Genomic DNA, 13808 nt, shown 5'->3' with positions numbered 1-13808 from the left:
GAAACTAGTTGGCAGCAATTTATCATGTGGGATGGTTGAGAATTTCAGGAAGAATTTTTTTAAAAAAGGGAAATTCACTGCTGTGCGAGTCTGTTTTTGGAGCAAAACAGGCAGATTTGGAGCATACCTTCAGAATTGGTGGACTGATGCCTCCGGTACCCCGATCTTGTGTCGTGGGTCTGTCTGTCCAACTGGCTTATAGTCGAGATGGGCTACCTGGGGGAAGAGCGTCCTAGGCAAAGCGAATAGAAGTTAAGGACTGGCACACGAGAGAGAGCGAGGGGGAGGGTGGCACGCTTTTTCTAGTTGGTGGGTTCTGGGTGTCTTTCCATTTCAGTTTCAGACCTAACCTCATTCCTGATGATGAGTATATGGCTAATAAACAATGCTACAGGGTCTCTTTATACATATATATTTGCAAACAAACACTAGTGTTTGTGTAGGACACGTTTTTAAAGTGGGGTTATTGCAATAAAAAGTACATGTATTTAAATTTGTAATAGCTACTCCCTAAACTGACCTTCAGAAAGGCATCTTTAAAGTCCTGTGTCTTCCTGTGCAGTCATTGTGTCTGCATTTAGTCAGTTCTTCTTTTATAGCTTTCAATAACGCTTTAGTTTTCTTCATATAGGTCTTGCTCGCCTATTTATTTATTCATTCATTCATTCATTCATTCATGCATTTATTTATTTATTTATTTATTTACTTACTTACTTAATTAATTAATTTATGTTAAATTTATTCCCAGATATTCCACAGTCTTCATTTTTAAAAATGACATCTAACTAATTATGCCTGGTGAATAGAAAAGCCCTCGTATTTTATGTGTTTAGTCTTATGGGTCTTTCCATCTTAGATTTGCTAGGTGGCACATTTTGTGTTAACTCCATGTGGTGGTGAATATCCTTCCACGCATATTTTCTGATACTTGACTTCGTTTGGTTCTAGGTAGTTTCCTCTAGAAGGATAGCAAGAAACTGTGTCTTCAATGGCTTCGTTGGTGGCTTATGATGACTCAGACTCAGAGGCTGAGGTGGAACCTGTGGGAAGTTTTAATGCAGCCACCCAGATGAAAGACACTTCGGATGTGGTCAGACCTCGTGGGCAGGATTTCGCATCGGGAGTCCTGGATGTGATGGAAGGAGGGACACTGCCCACAAAGCAAGCTGCTTGTGAAGACCCAGCCGGCCAGCGTCTCCCACTGGTTCGGCTCTGGAGAAGTGACCCACGATCTTGCCCCAGCCAGAGACTACAGTGGCCCAGGACGGAGCCTGAAGTCACCTTCCACTCAAGTGAGCCTCCTCGCCCTTCCCTGTGGACCAGCCACACCCCAGCTGGCCATGTGCCCCTGGCTGCCGCCCACTTTAAACAGGTCAAACTCTCCTGGGGAACTTATGACTCCCTTGAGCCACCTTTCTGTGCCCAAACCAAACCTGAACCCCCAGGTCAAAATGGCAGCTATCTTCAGAGGAAAAGGCGTGAGGACTGTGTTGTACCCTATACCCCAAAAAGGCTAAGACAGGGGCAGGCACTAAGCACAGAAACAGGTGCGAGTAAGGACACGGAGGCACAGGGTCCCCCTGTAGGGCGAGCCGCGGTCCCTCTCCGTGTGGCCCCTGGAGTGTCTGAGTTTATTCGGCCATATTTGGACACTGAGTATAAAGAAACCGAGATTTCTAGGAAGGTGCTCTTTTACCTGCGAGGCCACAGGGGCCCCGTCAACTGCATTCAGTGGTGTCCAGTCCCTTCGAAGAGTCACATGCTCCTCTCAGCCTCTATGGATAAAACCTTCAAGGTAAGATTTGAGTGACACGGCTCTCTTCAGATTCCCTTAGGGATAAACTGCTGGGATGTTTTATTCTTTACGTCAGTGACGTAGTGGGTGGTTCCGGGCTGAATGTTTCTTTTGGGAATTTCTGTAATTTCCCAAAGATGCATTGTTGCATTTGGGAGTGGGTTCTCAGTGGGCCACCCTGGATCGTTGGTCCGTTCTGCCTTGTGACTCACTGGCACTGCCTTGCCCAGGCCACCAGAGGACACTAGTCCTTACCCCTCGTGGGGGCTCCTAGGACGTCCAGACACTGAGGTCCAGGGCGGATGAGGTCACTGAGCGAGGGCAGTCAGGGAAAGAAAGCAGGCCTGGGGCCGAGCTGCGGGAACCGGGACATCCTCTGTGACCCCCACAGAGTGATGAGCGATGCCAGCTCGTGCCAGATGCTGTGCTGGATGCAGGGGAAGCAGAGGTAGACAGACCTGGCTCCTGGCTTCCGGGCGTGCATGGCGTGGTAGTGGAGAAGCACTCACAACTCTGGGCTCCGGGCCGTGAGGGCGGGACACACAGTGCTCCAGGAACCCCGTGGGAGGGACAGCAGGCAGCCTGGGAGGGCCTGGTGCAGGTTTCCAGGAAAAGGGGAAGGTGCGCTCGGGGACGGGGACGGGGAGCAATGGAAAGGCATTCTCGGCTTTAAGCGTGGGAGGCCTCGAGGGGCCCTGGGGGTGAGGGGCCCGAGGCTGGGGAAGTAGGCAGGGGCCAGGCCGGGGAGGACTGCAGGCGTCCTGTTGGGGACTTCCAGTTTACACAAACTCGTTTCGTCACTGCCGTTTATTTTAACTTATACTGAAGTAATGCAGGCTTGTGGTTAGTAAACCCCAAATACACAGGTGTCTAGTGTAGCAGGAGTGTCACACCTGCCTGTAACCTGTCTACAACCCCTTCGGGCTGTACTCCGTGTCCCTTCTCACTGTCCTCAGCACCTGCAAAGCACTGATATGTAGTGGGGACCAAATGTGAGCTGAAGAAAAGCTTCCTGGGAAAAAAATGGCTTTGGAGTTGGAGCACCGTGGCTCAGATTACAGCTTCGTGGCGGAGTAGATGGTCAACTGGGCTGAGCTGTCCCCCGCTCTGAGTCTGGCATGTCATCTGTAAAGGGCATAGTCACCTATAAAGCCCTTGGCACAGAGCCAGGTACCCCATTGATGCTCAATGCATGTCACTTCCTCCTCCTGTTTTCCTCGGGGTTCTGGAACCAACCCGCCTAGGATACTATGTTTGCAAGTTCTGTTTTGAGGTTTTTCCCTAGGGAGGCATTTTCTGACATGAAGAAAGGAAGCCCACATACAGTGACGTTTTGAAATGAGTTAAATCGACGGGTGTCATTGCTAAGTGGCCAGTGTGAGCCCTGAAGCGACTCGCCTGCGTTCTTTCTGACTGCTAGGGCGACGGGCGGCAGTGTCGCGTTCTGTCTTCAGTCCGATCTACACGGAGGTTTTGCTGCTCTTTCCGCCCCAGTGCCTGGTGCACCCAGTGTGCATAGTAACCCCCTGGGGCTTCCCAGCTCTCCTCCCGAGCCCGCCCCCTGGAGGGCCATGTGGGGGCCTGCCCCTTGGTCAGGAGCCCATCTGGAGGGCTTCTGGAGGGCCATGTGGGGCCCGAGGCTGGCAGGCCCCAGACGTGGGCTGGAGTTAGAGTGATCTGGGCTCGGGGTCCCGCTTCACCCCAAACAACTTTGCGCCCTTGGCCAAGGCACCGAACCTCTCACAGCCTGTTTCTTGCTCAATGGAGCAAGCTTTTGAGACCTATGGCTGGGGCTTCTCAGGTGGGACAAATGCCCGGGTGCCACGTGTCTGATGCCGGGCACGAGGTGGAGTCTCGTGGAGGGCAGCGTGGTTACAGGTGGGCACCTGAGGCGCGTGGGCAGCCCCTCTCTAGGCTCCGGAGGGATGGGGAGTCTGGCAGACGTGGACAGCGTGGGCTTCAGGAGCAGGCGGGCTTGCGGGGAGGCGTTGAAGGACAGGCTGGGTTGCCGTGGGCAGAGATGGGGGAGGGATACAGGGGTGGCAGGTGTGCCTTGCTGGGTGCCTGCTGCCCATGGGGTTGTGTCTCTTGGTGGTGAGGGCAGGCCTGGGGCCCGAACCTGCACCTGGGGTCAGCGAGATGCTCTGTGGGCCCTGCTTGGGACTCTTTGCCTGGCGGGGTTAGATTTTCTGAGCAGAGGCGCTCCCATGATAGTTTTCAGAGACCATCTGAGTGAAACTGTGGATTTGGGGAGTTGTGTTTTTCAGTCGTGTGGAGAGTATTTGTGGAGTAGACGAGAATGCTGAGCTCTGAGCACTGGGGGTGCTGAGAGGCTCTCATATTGGGGACCCGGGAGCAGCCGACTAGCTGTGACACCTTGTGACCAGAAGAGGGTGCGCTTGGCCCAGCCTGGGAAGGCCGCTCAGGCACTCAGGCCGTGGGATGTTACCCTGCTCAGGGGATTCACTGAGCCCTAGCCCCGGGCTGCCCTGTGCGGGGCAGGCACAGATGCAGTTGCTGTGCCTGCTGGTCCCAAGGAGATGGTGTGTGCTACTCCGCCTGGCGGCCTCCAGGGAGCCCGCCCACTGCACTGTCCGTCCGTCCGTCATGGCGAGGCTACAGGGGCAGAGCTCGGCTGCAGTAGCGGCTGCTGGGTCAGCGCCTCCGGACCCTCTTCTCACCACAGTGTCTTGAAAAGTGGGGCTCTGCCAAGCCGTGGGCTCAGGCAGCCGGGGTTCCTCAGCTTTAAGACATTTACGTTCTCAGCGGCAGAGTTATTCGGCAAATTGGTTTGGGGCAAACTGATTCTGAGCAACTTTTCAGTGTGAAGAATGCGGGGCAAGGGCTGGAGGAGCCCGGATAGGAAGACAGATTGGGGACCAGGCCTGGGCGGGGCCCTAAAGTTCACGTGTAGCCTGGTGGGCAGCTGGCAGCCGCAAGGAGGGTGGTGTTCCTTTCCTTCCCTGTGTGAGAGGGTGGGCAGCGTGGTGGTCTTGGAGGGCCTCGTGATCTGGTATGACGTGGGGGGCCTGGGAGGCACGTGGACGCCGAGTCCGGAGTGGGGACAGGGCCGGGGCGGGCGCCCTGGCTTGCTGCAGCCCAGTCGTGGTTGGAGAGCAGACGGCGGGCGCAGTGGGCAGTGAGCTAGCAGCGGCGGGTGTGAGGGCGTCCGCCCAGACTCCGCGGTCTCTTCCCCGCGTGCCTTTCCCCACGTCTTTTGGTCAAAGTCGGCCTGAGTGCCCTCTTGCCCCCCATCAGAGCAGGAAGGAGAGAAGGGCTTGGGAGCTGGGGTCACAGAACCCCAGTTTGAATCGTCCCTCTGCCATCAGCAGATGGGCTGTGTGGTCTTGGGCAAGTTCTTTAACTTCCCTAAACCTTAACCAGTGTATGTAAAGTGGCGATAATCACACATGCCTTGCTGGGTTTTTGTGAAAAATAAGTGATGTTGGATGTGAATTACCTAGCGCGGGAGCAGGGCACGTAGTAGGCACTCCCCGTGTGCTCCTGTTCTTGCTTTCCCGAGGAATTTTCTCCCTTCCTTTGCCGTGAGGTGGCCTCTCCTTCCACCTGCATAGCCACGGAACCGTATCTGCTACACCTTGTAGATTTTAGGCTACTTGATATGATTACTGTGCCGACCCATTTTTATATTCTCTGTAGCTCCTGGCATAAGGTTTTGTACATGTTAAATGATCAGTAAAGATTAAAAATTGGGGGAGGGGGGTGTGTGTTTATTTCCGGTTTTGGAGGATTGTCTTCTGAGTGCATAAATCCTATTTGCCACTAGGGGGCAGAGTAAGACTTAATATAAGCAGCTCATTTAAGCTTCTAGAATGTGGAAGAATCCTTGATTCAAGGTAACATGACAGAAATACGATTTTTTTATTTTCTGATCAGGAGAAAAACAGCACAGTCCACCTGATTAATCTGAAGGGCGTGGAGTGCCAGCTCTTTCCTCTCCTGAAAATGCAGCTTTGGAATTCATGAATTTCAATTTGGTACATTACAGTGGAAAGATACTTATTTTAATATGTTCTAAATGTTCCGTGAGCTGTAAAATATGCTTATATTAGTTTTGAAAAATTTACGGCTCGAGAAATTAAGCAAAATAAAACAATGACTCATAATTCCGCACCGATGCTCTGTGTTTTCTTGCGATGACCCATCCTTCCTGCCCCCGTCTGCAGCCTGCGTCTGTTTTTCATAGCCGTGATCCCAGCACGATACCTTTTACGTACTCTCCCAAGCCCTCGCCTGGCTCAACACGTTTGAGTACCTGCTGCATGTGAAGGTAGCGTTCAGACTTTGAGCCCTTTTGAAGGGAGAGGCACAGACGTGGCCTCTTTGAACCACACAGTTAACCCTCATGTGAGCCCCGGGTGCAGAGCCCCTGCCGGGCGTCACAAGGGTTCTCAAAGGCAGATGGCATGGCTCTCGCTTCCGAGGACCCACTGTCTGTGTGTGAGAACCTGGAGTTCTGAAACACGGAAGAATTTTCAGTAAAATGTGTGAGTTAGGTGTTGTTTGTTTTAGAAAATGATTTGCTCTAGGAATTCTTTCAATAACAAGCTTCCTTAAAAACACTTCACAATTTTTTCCTTTTTGCTTGTGAATGTAATGGATGCTTATTGTAAAAACTTGAAAGATGCAGGAGGCACGAAATGTGGAGGCGGAACTGATCGTTGCCAGTCCAGAGCCCCGGCTGGCTCCTCGTGGGCACTGTGCCCTCCGCTGCTCTGGGCCGTGCTGGGCCTGTGTATTTATGAGACCGGCCTCATACTGCATCACACGGGCAGTTTGGGTCAGACACCCCCGCCCCCGGTTTTTGTGCTGTTTGCAAGGGATATTTTTCTACCTTATTAAAAACTTTCCCCAAATATATTTTTTATGACCGTCTATCATATTCCAAACTTTGCTATTTCTATGTTGTTTCTTATTATGTTATACTTTCGTTTTTAAAATGGTATTGCAAAAAAAAAATAATAATTAAAATAAAATAAAATAGTACTGTAGTGAGCATGGCACTATGTAAATGTTGTCTTTTTGCTGCCTTGATACAGTTTATGTAGCTGAAGGCTTTGTGTGTGGTGAGTGGAACCTGAGCAGACTAGCAAATCTTCAGGGCCGTTATTATATGAGACTCCGGGGTTCCTGTTGCATGGCTGCTGCTTGGTAGCTGTATGACTTTTGGAAAGCCGCTTAGCCTCTCTGATCCCCTAGTTTTCTCATTAGTAAAATGGGGATAATGACTACCTGTCGGGATTGTTGCTGAGAAGAAATGAGAAGACAGGCCGGTGCCCGCACACGGGGGGGACTGAAGAAACATGTTTCGGACTCTCCTGCACCTGCGTGGATTAGTGAAACAACAATTAGAGAAAGGACAAGTCAGAGTCCTCCACTTAACGCGGAGGACTTGTTTTTGCGAATCTTTTCATAGTCTGTCTATAGATGCATAGTTTTCAAGAGTTTCGGTGCTATGTTTCTGAGATAGATACTTTAAAAGTTTTTAAGGTTTTGGGTTGTGTGTACCAAGCCATTTACCTCCTCCCCTTTCATGACCTGCATACTGGGAAGGTACGCATTGGAGGGCGGGGTCCATGTCTCCAAACCGATCATGTTTAAAGGCCATAGAAGAAAATTCGCAAAGCACCTGGCTAGTTCGCAGAGCGTTTTGCGTCTGAGCCCCCTCAGTGCTGGCGGAGCCATCTCACTCCTGAAAAGACCCAGGAGAGTGAGTCTGGGGGCGAGGGAGCCGTACCCCGCTTCCTCTGGCCAGGGCGGCACCGGGTTCAGCTGCGTCCGGGACCCCTCTCTGTGTGTGTCTGAAGGAAAGAACTTTGTTCTGGAGGGTGAAGACCCAAATCGGGCTCTTCCTGTGCCACTTGCCAGCTCTGTGGCCTCTGACTGTGAGGCCAGGTCAGGGGATGTAGAGAGCTAACTGCCCCCAAGCGCTTACCACCCACTAGGCATAGTTTTAAACACTCCATCTCGTTTTCACAGCTGACCTAAGAGGCAAGGGCTGCTCCTATTTTCATTGTACAGATGAGGACGTGGAGGCACAGAGAGGTTAAGGGGTTTGCCCACGGTCACACAGCTGGTAGAGGCAAGATGGCAGCCCTGAGCAAGAAGCTGCACAGCCCTCTCACTCTTCTGCCTCTGGGAATGATGGACGAGAAAGCATGTCCCCTCGCCCAAACTGGGCCCAAACTGGGCCCAAACTCTGTCTCAGCTTCAAAACCTCATGGCTCGCTTAAGGGCCATAAGGAGAAGGGGTGATTTCCGTGCTGATTTGGATTTGCATTTTTATGCGTTGCAGGGTCTCATTAATTTCTCATTGTTAGCATATTGCGATTGTATTAGGGGATCTTAGATGTGTTTTGTGGAAAGTAATGTATCTTAGATTCAAAGGCAAGGAATTTTTGAATCCAGGTGCCAGAACGAGGGCTTATTTCAGTTTTGAGAGAGTTATTCTTGACGGATTTTACAGGATGAGATGGAGAAATGATTTGATGTATGGAATGAGGAGTCGTGGAGCTTATGCAGTTGGCGGGCAGTTTATTCCAAGCACGAGGCAAAGCAGAGACACACAGCTGAGGAGGGGGGCCGGGTGGTGGTGGTGGGCGCGGGTGTTTGGGGAGTGAGCGATTCACAGCGCATCAGGGGTAATTAGGTGAAGGCGAGGAGAGAGCGGGTGGTGTGTGCGTGCGTGTGTGTGGGTGTGCAGAGATGTCTGCCCCGTCCTCCCTTGCCAGAGGCCCAGAGAGTGCCCGAGGGCACACAGCGAGGTCAGGCGGCCGCGCGGAGCGGGGGCCTTGTGTAGGAAGTGTTCCCTGGACCCTGGCTTTGCCCCTCTCTCTTCCCGCCCTCTGAGTGTTTTCCTTCCGGGGAAGTTCACGGTCATCTGAACCGCCCCAGCGGTGGGAGTGAGGGCTTCAGGCTGCCCAACAGCAGGGCTGCCAAGCCTCTGGGAAGAGCTGTGAGGTCCTGAGCTGGAACCTTCTTCTGGTGGGGAGTGAAGGTATTTTGACACCCCTCTCCCCAACACGAGAGCCGTGACGCCTGGAGGCCGACGGCTGAGACGTTGCCCACTTCCCATTTGCTGCCAGAGGGCCTTGCCAGCTCGGACCTTACAGAAAACACCTTGAGTTGAAGGAGGAATAGGAAAGTGTGGCGGGGCCCAAGCTGTGTTTTTTGCTTGTTAGAAACTTGTTTTCGTCGGTTCGGTGTGCCCAGCGCAGGGCGGTGTGCTTGCCAGACGCCGACAGGGAGCAGACAGTGCCCTGTCAAGGTGCAGACTGTTCCCGGGGGACCAGCCTCATCCAGTCTTGTCCCTTGTCATTAAGGGGAGAATAGAGCAATTGTGGAAAATGCTTTTAATGTAATTGAAAAATGTAGATTGCAAAATTGGCACACTTAGGAGTTGAGACAGTCTAGTAAATTATGTCTTGCTGCTATTAAAGCTCGGACATGGAAGATTCTTAAAGGCTCCCATCTAGTGCCCAGTGATGGCTCTGTCCTCCTTGTAAAAAAATGAGTTGTCTTAGATTCAACTTTGTTTTATCACGAAAGTGATAAAATGTTGGAAAAATGCAAAAAAAAAAAAAAAAAAAAAATATTACTTTTTCTCTTGCTAGACCATTCTCCCCACTCCCTACCTCAAAAATGCAAAAAAAAAAAAAAAAAAAAAAGCAGAAGGACCGCGAGCCTTTCCCTGAGCCTTTCCCAAGCGGTGCTCCCTGCCAGGTTTTCATCAGACGGTAGGTACTTGGGTTTTGCAGCCAGCACTTGAAAATTACATCGTGGTTATTTTCTCCTGCAAACTGGTGGTGTTTTTACCCCTTAAAAGAATTGGCGGGCAAGTTGTTCCAAGTTGTTCCAACCTCTTAACCTTCTCTGCCAGCTTCTGCCGTTTCTGGTCAGGTACCTCTCCCAGATGGACGCTGGGGGCTGCGGCTGGTGCAGACCCCATGCGTGCGGGGACAGCCCAGGATCCCTGAAAGCCTACCTCCCCACGCCTTCCTGCGGCAAGCTCCCTGACCTGTCCTCACTTGACGAGATAACAGGGAGCGTACCCTGACCCCTCTCCCAGAATACTCTGACCCAGGCCGAAACGCGGGACAGTCTTAGAAACCTTGGCCGGGGGTTCTGGAGCCACGTCAGGCCCGTCTTCCCTCGCTAGGAGAGGCGTCTGGCACCCTCGGTGAACAGCGGCTGTAGAGAGATGGCTGACCCCTGGGACTGTTGTGCGTCGAGAGCTTTGACCTCGGCACTCCGATTAGCTAGGTGGCCCAGGTGCCCCTGGGTTGAGCTTTTCATTTTCTCACCTTTTCTCTCTAGTATTCTGTCTCTTTACCTGTTTTATTTTCTGTTTTTTATTTATTTATTTATTTTTTATTTTGTATTTCCGCTGTTATATACTAAAACTTTTTTACTGAAGTATAAAGTATATTCAGAAAAGTGTTCTATCATATTTTTACATTCCAAGAACTGTTTCTTATTTTATGAATGTTCCTTTCTCTAACAGAGTATTATTTTTTTATTGCATATTTATGAATCTCGTCTTAGCTCTCTCCGTTCTCTGGAAGTTTCCCTGTGCTTCCTGAAATGTTTCTGTGTCTTTTGGCTCCTTTTGTCTTTTTGTTTTGGTGTCTCTGTTTCATGTTAGAGATTTGCTGCTGCTCATTCCATGCAGGAGGAAGGACCTAGAAAGCTGATCTGAGCAGAGGCTCTGAGTGTGTGTGTGAGTGTGTGTGTGAGAGTGTGTGTGTGGGCGCTTGTCCACAGTGAAGCTGTTTTATGGGATGAGGCAGCAAGCGGGTACTCAGTGCAGGACCCCCGAGCGTGGCCACCTCCGGGTGCTTTCTCTAGCCGTCCAGCGTCTCGGAGGGGAATCTCGGCGCCTGGACAGGGGCTCGGCTGGCTGCCCCAGTCCTGGCCGCCGGGCTGCGGGAAGACTCCGCTCTGCCCTGTCCTCCGGGTGGTTTCCTCCCTCCCGTGTCATGCACACCTTTTCCCGTGGGCACAGACCTGCTGCATTGTTCTCAGTGGCTCCGTGGCCTCCAGCTCATGTCACACGCCTTCAGTTATGTGCAGATGTGACCACGTCTTCTTACCCTCGACTGCGGGAGAATTACGACGTTTTAAACATTTGCCAATCTAATGGCATCTTGTTTGAGAACCAAATGAGCTCATCCTGGCACCTCATTAATACTAAGTAAGGGTTCGTGGTCACGGTTCTTATCCACTCATCTCCTGTAGTCTTATCTGGGCAATTTACACACTAACGATGTTGACTCCTCATCGTTCACGTTGCCGTGTTTTTCATTATTTTATTTTTTTACCGAGAAAACCTAACATTTTTGTGTGGTCAAGTCTATGGACCTTCCCCTTTATAATTATAAATTAGAGATGGTATGTCATCCCCCATCCTGGGATCTGATAGATAGTCACCTATATTTGACCTTCACCTAGCAGTGATCAGCCTGAGCCAGTTTCAGCTCTCGTCACCTCTGCTAGGCTTTCCGTGGTCTGGGGCTGGCATGCGTGCCGTGATGAGTGTGCGCTCGGTGCCACGCATCGGTCGGCATAGGAGGGAGTAGCCCCACGCTGGCTGCTAATGATTTCAAATGACCTTCTTCCCATCCAGCTTACTCCGCAGGGCACCGGTGAACCACGGCCCCCAAACCTTTCCTCAAAACAGGAATGTCGTTTTGACCATAAAGGAAACGTACATGCACTACGGAAAAACAGGAAGGTATTAAGGAAAAAATTGCCCATCATCTCCACCCGGAGGCAATGACTGTAGCCGTCTTGGTACATTTCCATCTGTTTGAGTTCCAGCCATACATATAGTTTAACCCCCTCCTCCCACGACAGCTGCAGTTTCTGATGCTGTAATTCATTGCGGTGGTTTTCAGTGTGGTCTGCAAACCCCCGGGGGTCCTCGAGACCCTTTCATGAGGTCTGGGGAGGGGGGTGAAAATTATTTTCATAATAGTAGCTAGAAGTGATTTGCTCTTTTCACTCTCTTTCTATCATGAGCGTGCATGGAGTTTTCCAGAGGCAATGGGAAGTGGGCTGCTGCAATAGATTAAATACAGAAGCGGCTCCGAGAACCCAGCTGTCTTGTATTAAGCCAACCGTTTAAAAAATGGCAAAAATGTAAACAATGCCTTCTCACTAATTTTCTTGTCTTGGAAAATATACTTATTTTTCTCCGGAAATGTTATTTATGTTAACATGTAATGGATTTATTGTCATTACTTTTGCATAAATTAATAAGTATTCTAAATGCTCGTTTTAATATGTCATATGCTAAATTTGCATAGAAACAGCCCACAGAAACAGCAGGCCTTTGGAGGCCTCACTGGCTTCAGAGAGTGTAAAGGGGACCCAAAATTTTGAGAACCACGGTCTCATTTACGTCTGTAATCCCAGTTTGGGGGGATGTGCGCATATTGGTAAAAACGGTGTCACATCCCGGCTCTGGTGGATGTGCACCGGGTCAGCCCCAGCTGTTGTCACTCTCTCTTCCCGTCTGGTTAGCTCTCCAAACTGTGTGACCAAAATATGATCCTGGAGGGTCCAAGCCTCGGCCCCCCTGCCACTTCCTGCCGTCCCTCTGCTCTTTGCGAAGATGATCGTACAGCGTTGCACGATGATAGCAAAAAAACCTCTCAATTCCAACATACACCAAAATTATGATGATCCTTTTAACACCCTCCCATCAATTTCTGGTCCACACGGGCTTGTGTTTTTCAGAGCACACACACTTTCACAGCCTGCGTTCCCCACTTAACATTCCCTCCCAGCCTCGCCTGCCACCGCCCCGCCGGCCGCCTCTGCGTCTCCTGAGGGCCGTCACTTTCCGCCGGCTCCATGATGCTCTCTCTATTGAGTTGATTATCTGTAATTTACTTAGTCATCCTTGGACACTTAGGTGGCTTCTAATTTTTGCTATTATAGATAGTGCTGAAGTGGTTATCTTGATGCATGAAACCCTTTTCTGTTGGATTATTTCTTTCAGATTGATCCCCAGAAGTGGGACTGCTGGGTCAAAGGGTTGTACATTTCCGTGGGTCCAGATACATCTCCTGTCAGATTGCTTTTCAGAAGGATTGTACCAATTTGCGCTGCCGCTGTGAAGCCTGCGTCATCACCACCTATTTTGCTTAACTCTCATGCCTGGAATTTTCCCGCGGAGCCCCCAGGGGGCAAAGGCCCTTATCTAAGTGAATGTGATCTATAATTATTTAGACTAACACCAAAATTGCTTTCAGAACATTTTTAACCTGCTGAGTGTAGAATTCTAATTCGCATACATGCTAGCATTAAAAGTTTCACAAGCAGCAATTTCTCTCTCCTACTCACAGTGTGTTTACACAGCCCTGGACAACTGGAGGGAAAAATGAAGAGCTTTTATAAACAGAAGTGGTCTCTTTCTGAACTACTTGGAGTGTTATTTTGAAAGGCACAAAAACACAAATTAAAACACACTTTCATGTAACCTTTGATTAGAAAAGTTGTTTGTTTTCGTCCTGGTCTCTTTTCATGTTCTTATCTCTCATTCGGACATGTTCTCAAATGTTCTGGTTCCCTGTGGGCTTGCCGTGGTGCCGGTAGCTGACTAACGGGACAGGCTGGGGAGCAGGGTGGCCGTCCTCAGGAGCTGTGCTGGGGAAGAGGCGTGAGATGCACTGTCGTCTCCTGGAGCGGAGGCAGGGTGGGTGGCGGAGGCCGCAGTGGGCTGAGGCCAGTGTGCTGCGGGGAAGCTTTGCCAGCACTCGGAGCTAGTCACCTTGGGGAGCGGGTTCCCCAAAAGGAGGCAGGGATGGAAGGGTTCAGGGCGGCTGGGCGTCCCCCTTGCCAATGGCCTGAGAAGTGGACAAGGCGTGAGTCAGGGACTCCAAAGCCCCTTCTGGAATGCTGTGTGCTGTGGCCAGGTCCCATGGTGGCTGTGCCTTGCCCAGGAGAGAGCCCCGAGCTTGGCCCTGAAATTTGGCGTCCCTGCTGT

At 50.9% G+C, this 13808-nt stretch overlaps 1 protein-coding gene across 7 annotated transcripts in view; it reads left to right on the top strand.

Moving 5' to 3' along the window:
• Positions 1-13808, top strand: part of LOC111733793 (WD repeat-containing protein 25-like) — a 56034-nt gene that overhangs the window by 2495 nt on the left and 39731 nt on the right. For 3 of the 7 annotated variants that reach the window (XM_023525894.1, XM_023525896.1, XM_023525897.1), the window contains exons 2-3: positions 949-1795; positions 12822-13301. In XM_023525894.1, the coding sequence (XP_023381662.1) occupies positions 989-1795; positions 12822-13043 (1029 nt within the window). In that variant the 5' untranslated portion in view covers positions 949-988 and the 3' untranslated portion in view covers positions 13044-13301. Of the gene's footprint in view, positions 1-948; positions 1796-5692; positions 6789-11441; positions 11945-12821; positions 13302-13808 lie in introns of those variants that run through there. The other 4 variants (XR_002778171.1, XM_023525900.1, XM_023525898.1 and 1 more) reach the window with 3 other exon arrangements.

The sequence above is a fragment of the Pteropus vampyrus genome, unplaced genomic scaffold (genome assembly GCF_000151845.1).
Source record: "Pteropus vampyrus isolate Shadow unplaced genomic scaffold, Pvam_2.0 Scaffold641, whole genome shotgun sequence".
Classification (NCBI taxonomy): domain Eukaryota; kingdom Metazoa; phylum Chordata; class Mammalia; order Chiroptera; family Pteropodidae; genus Pteropus; species Pteropus vampyrus.
The sequence above is the reverse complement of the archived record's forward strand: the minus strand, read 5'-3'. Positions and strand labels throughout refer to the sequence as shown.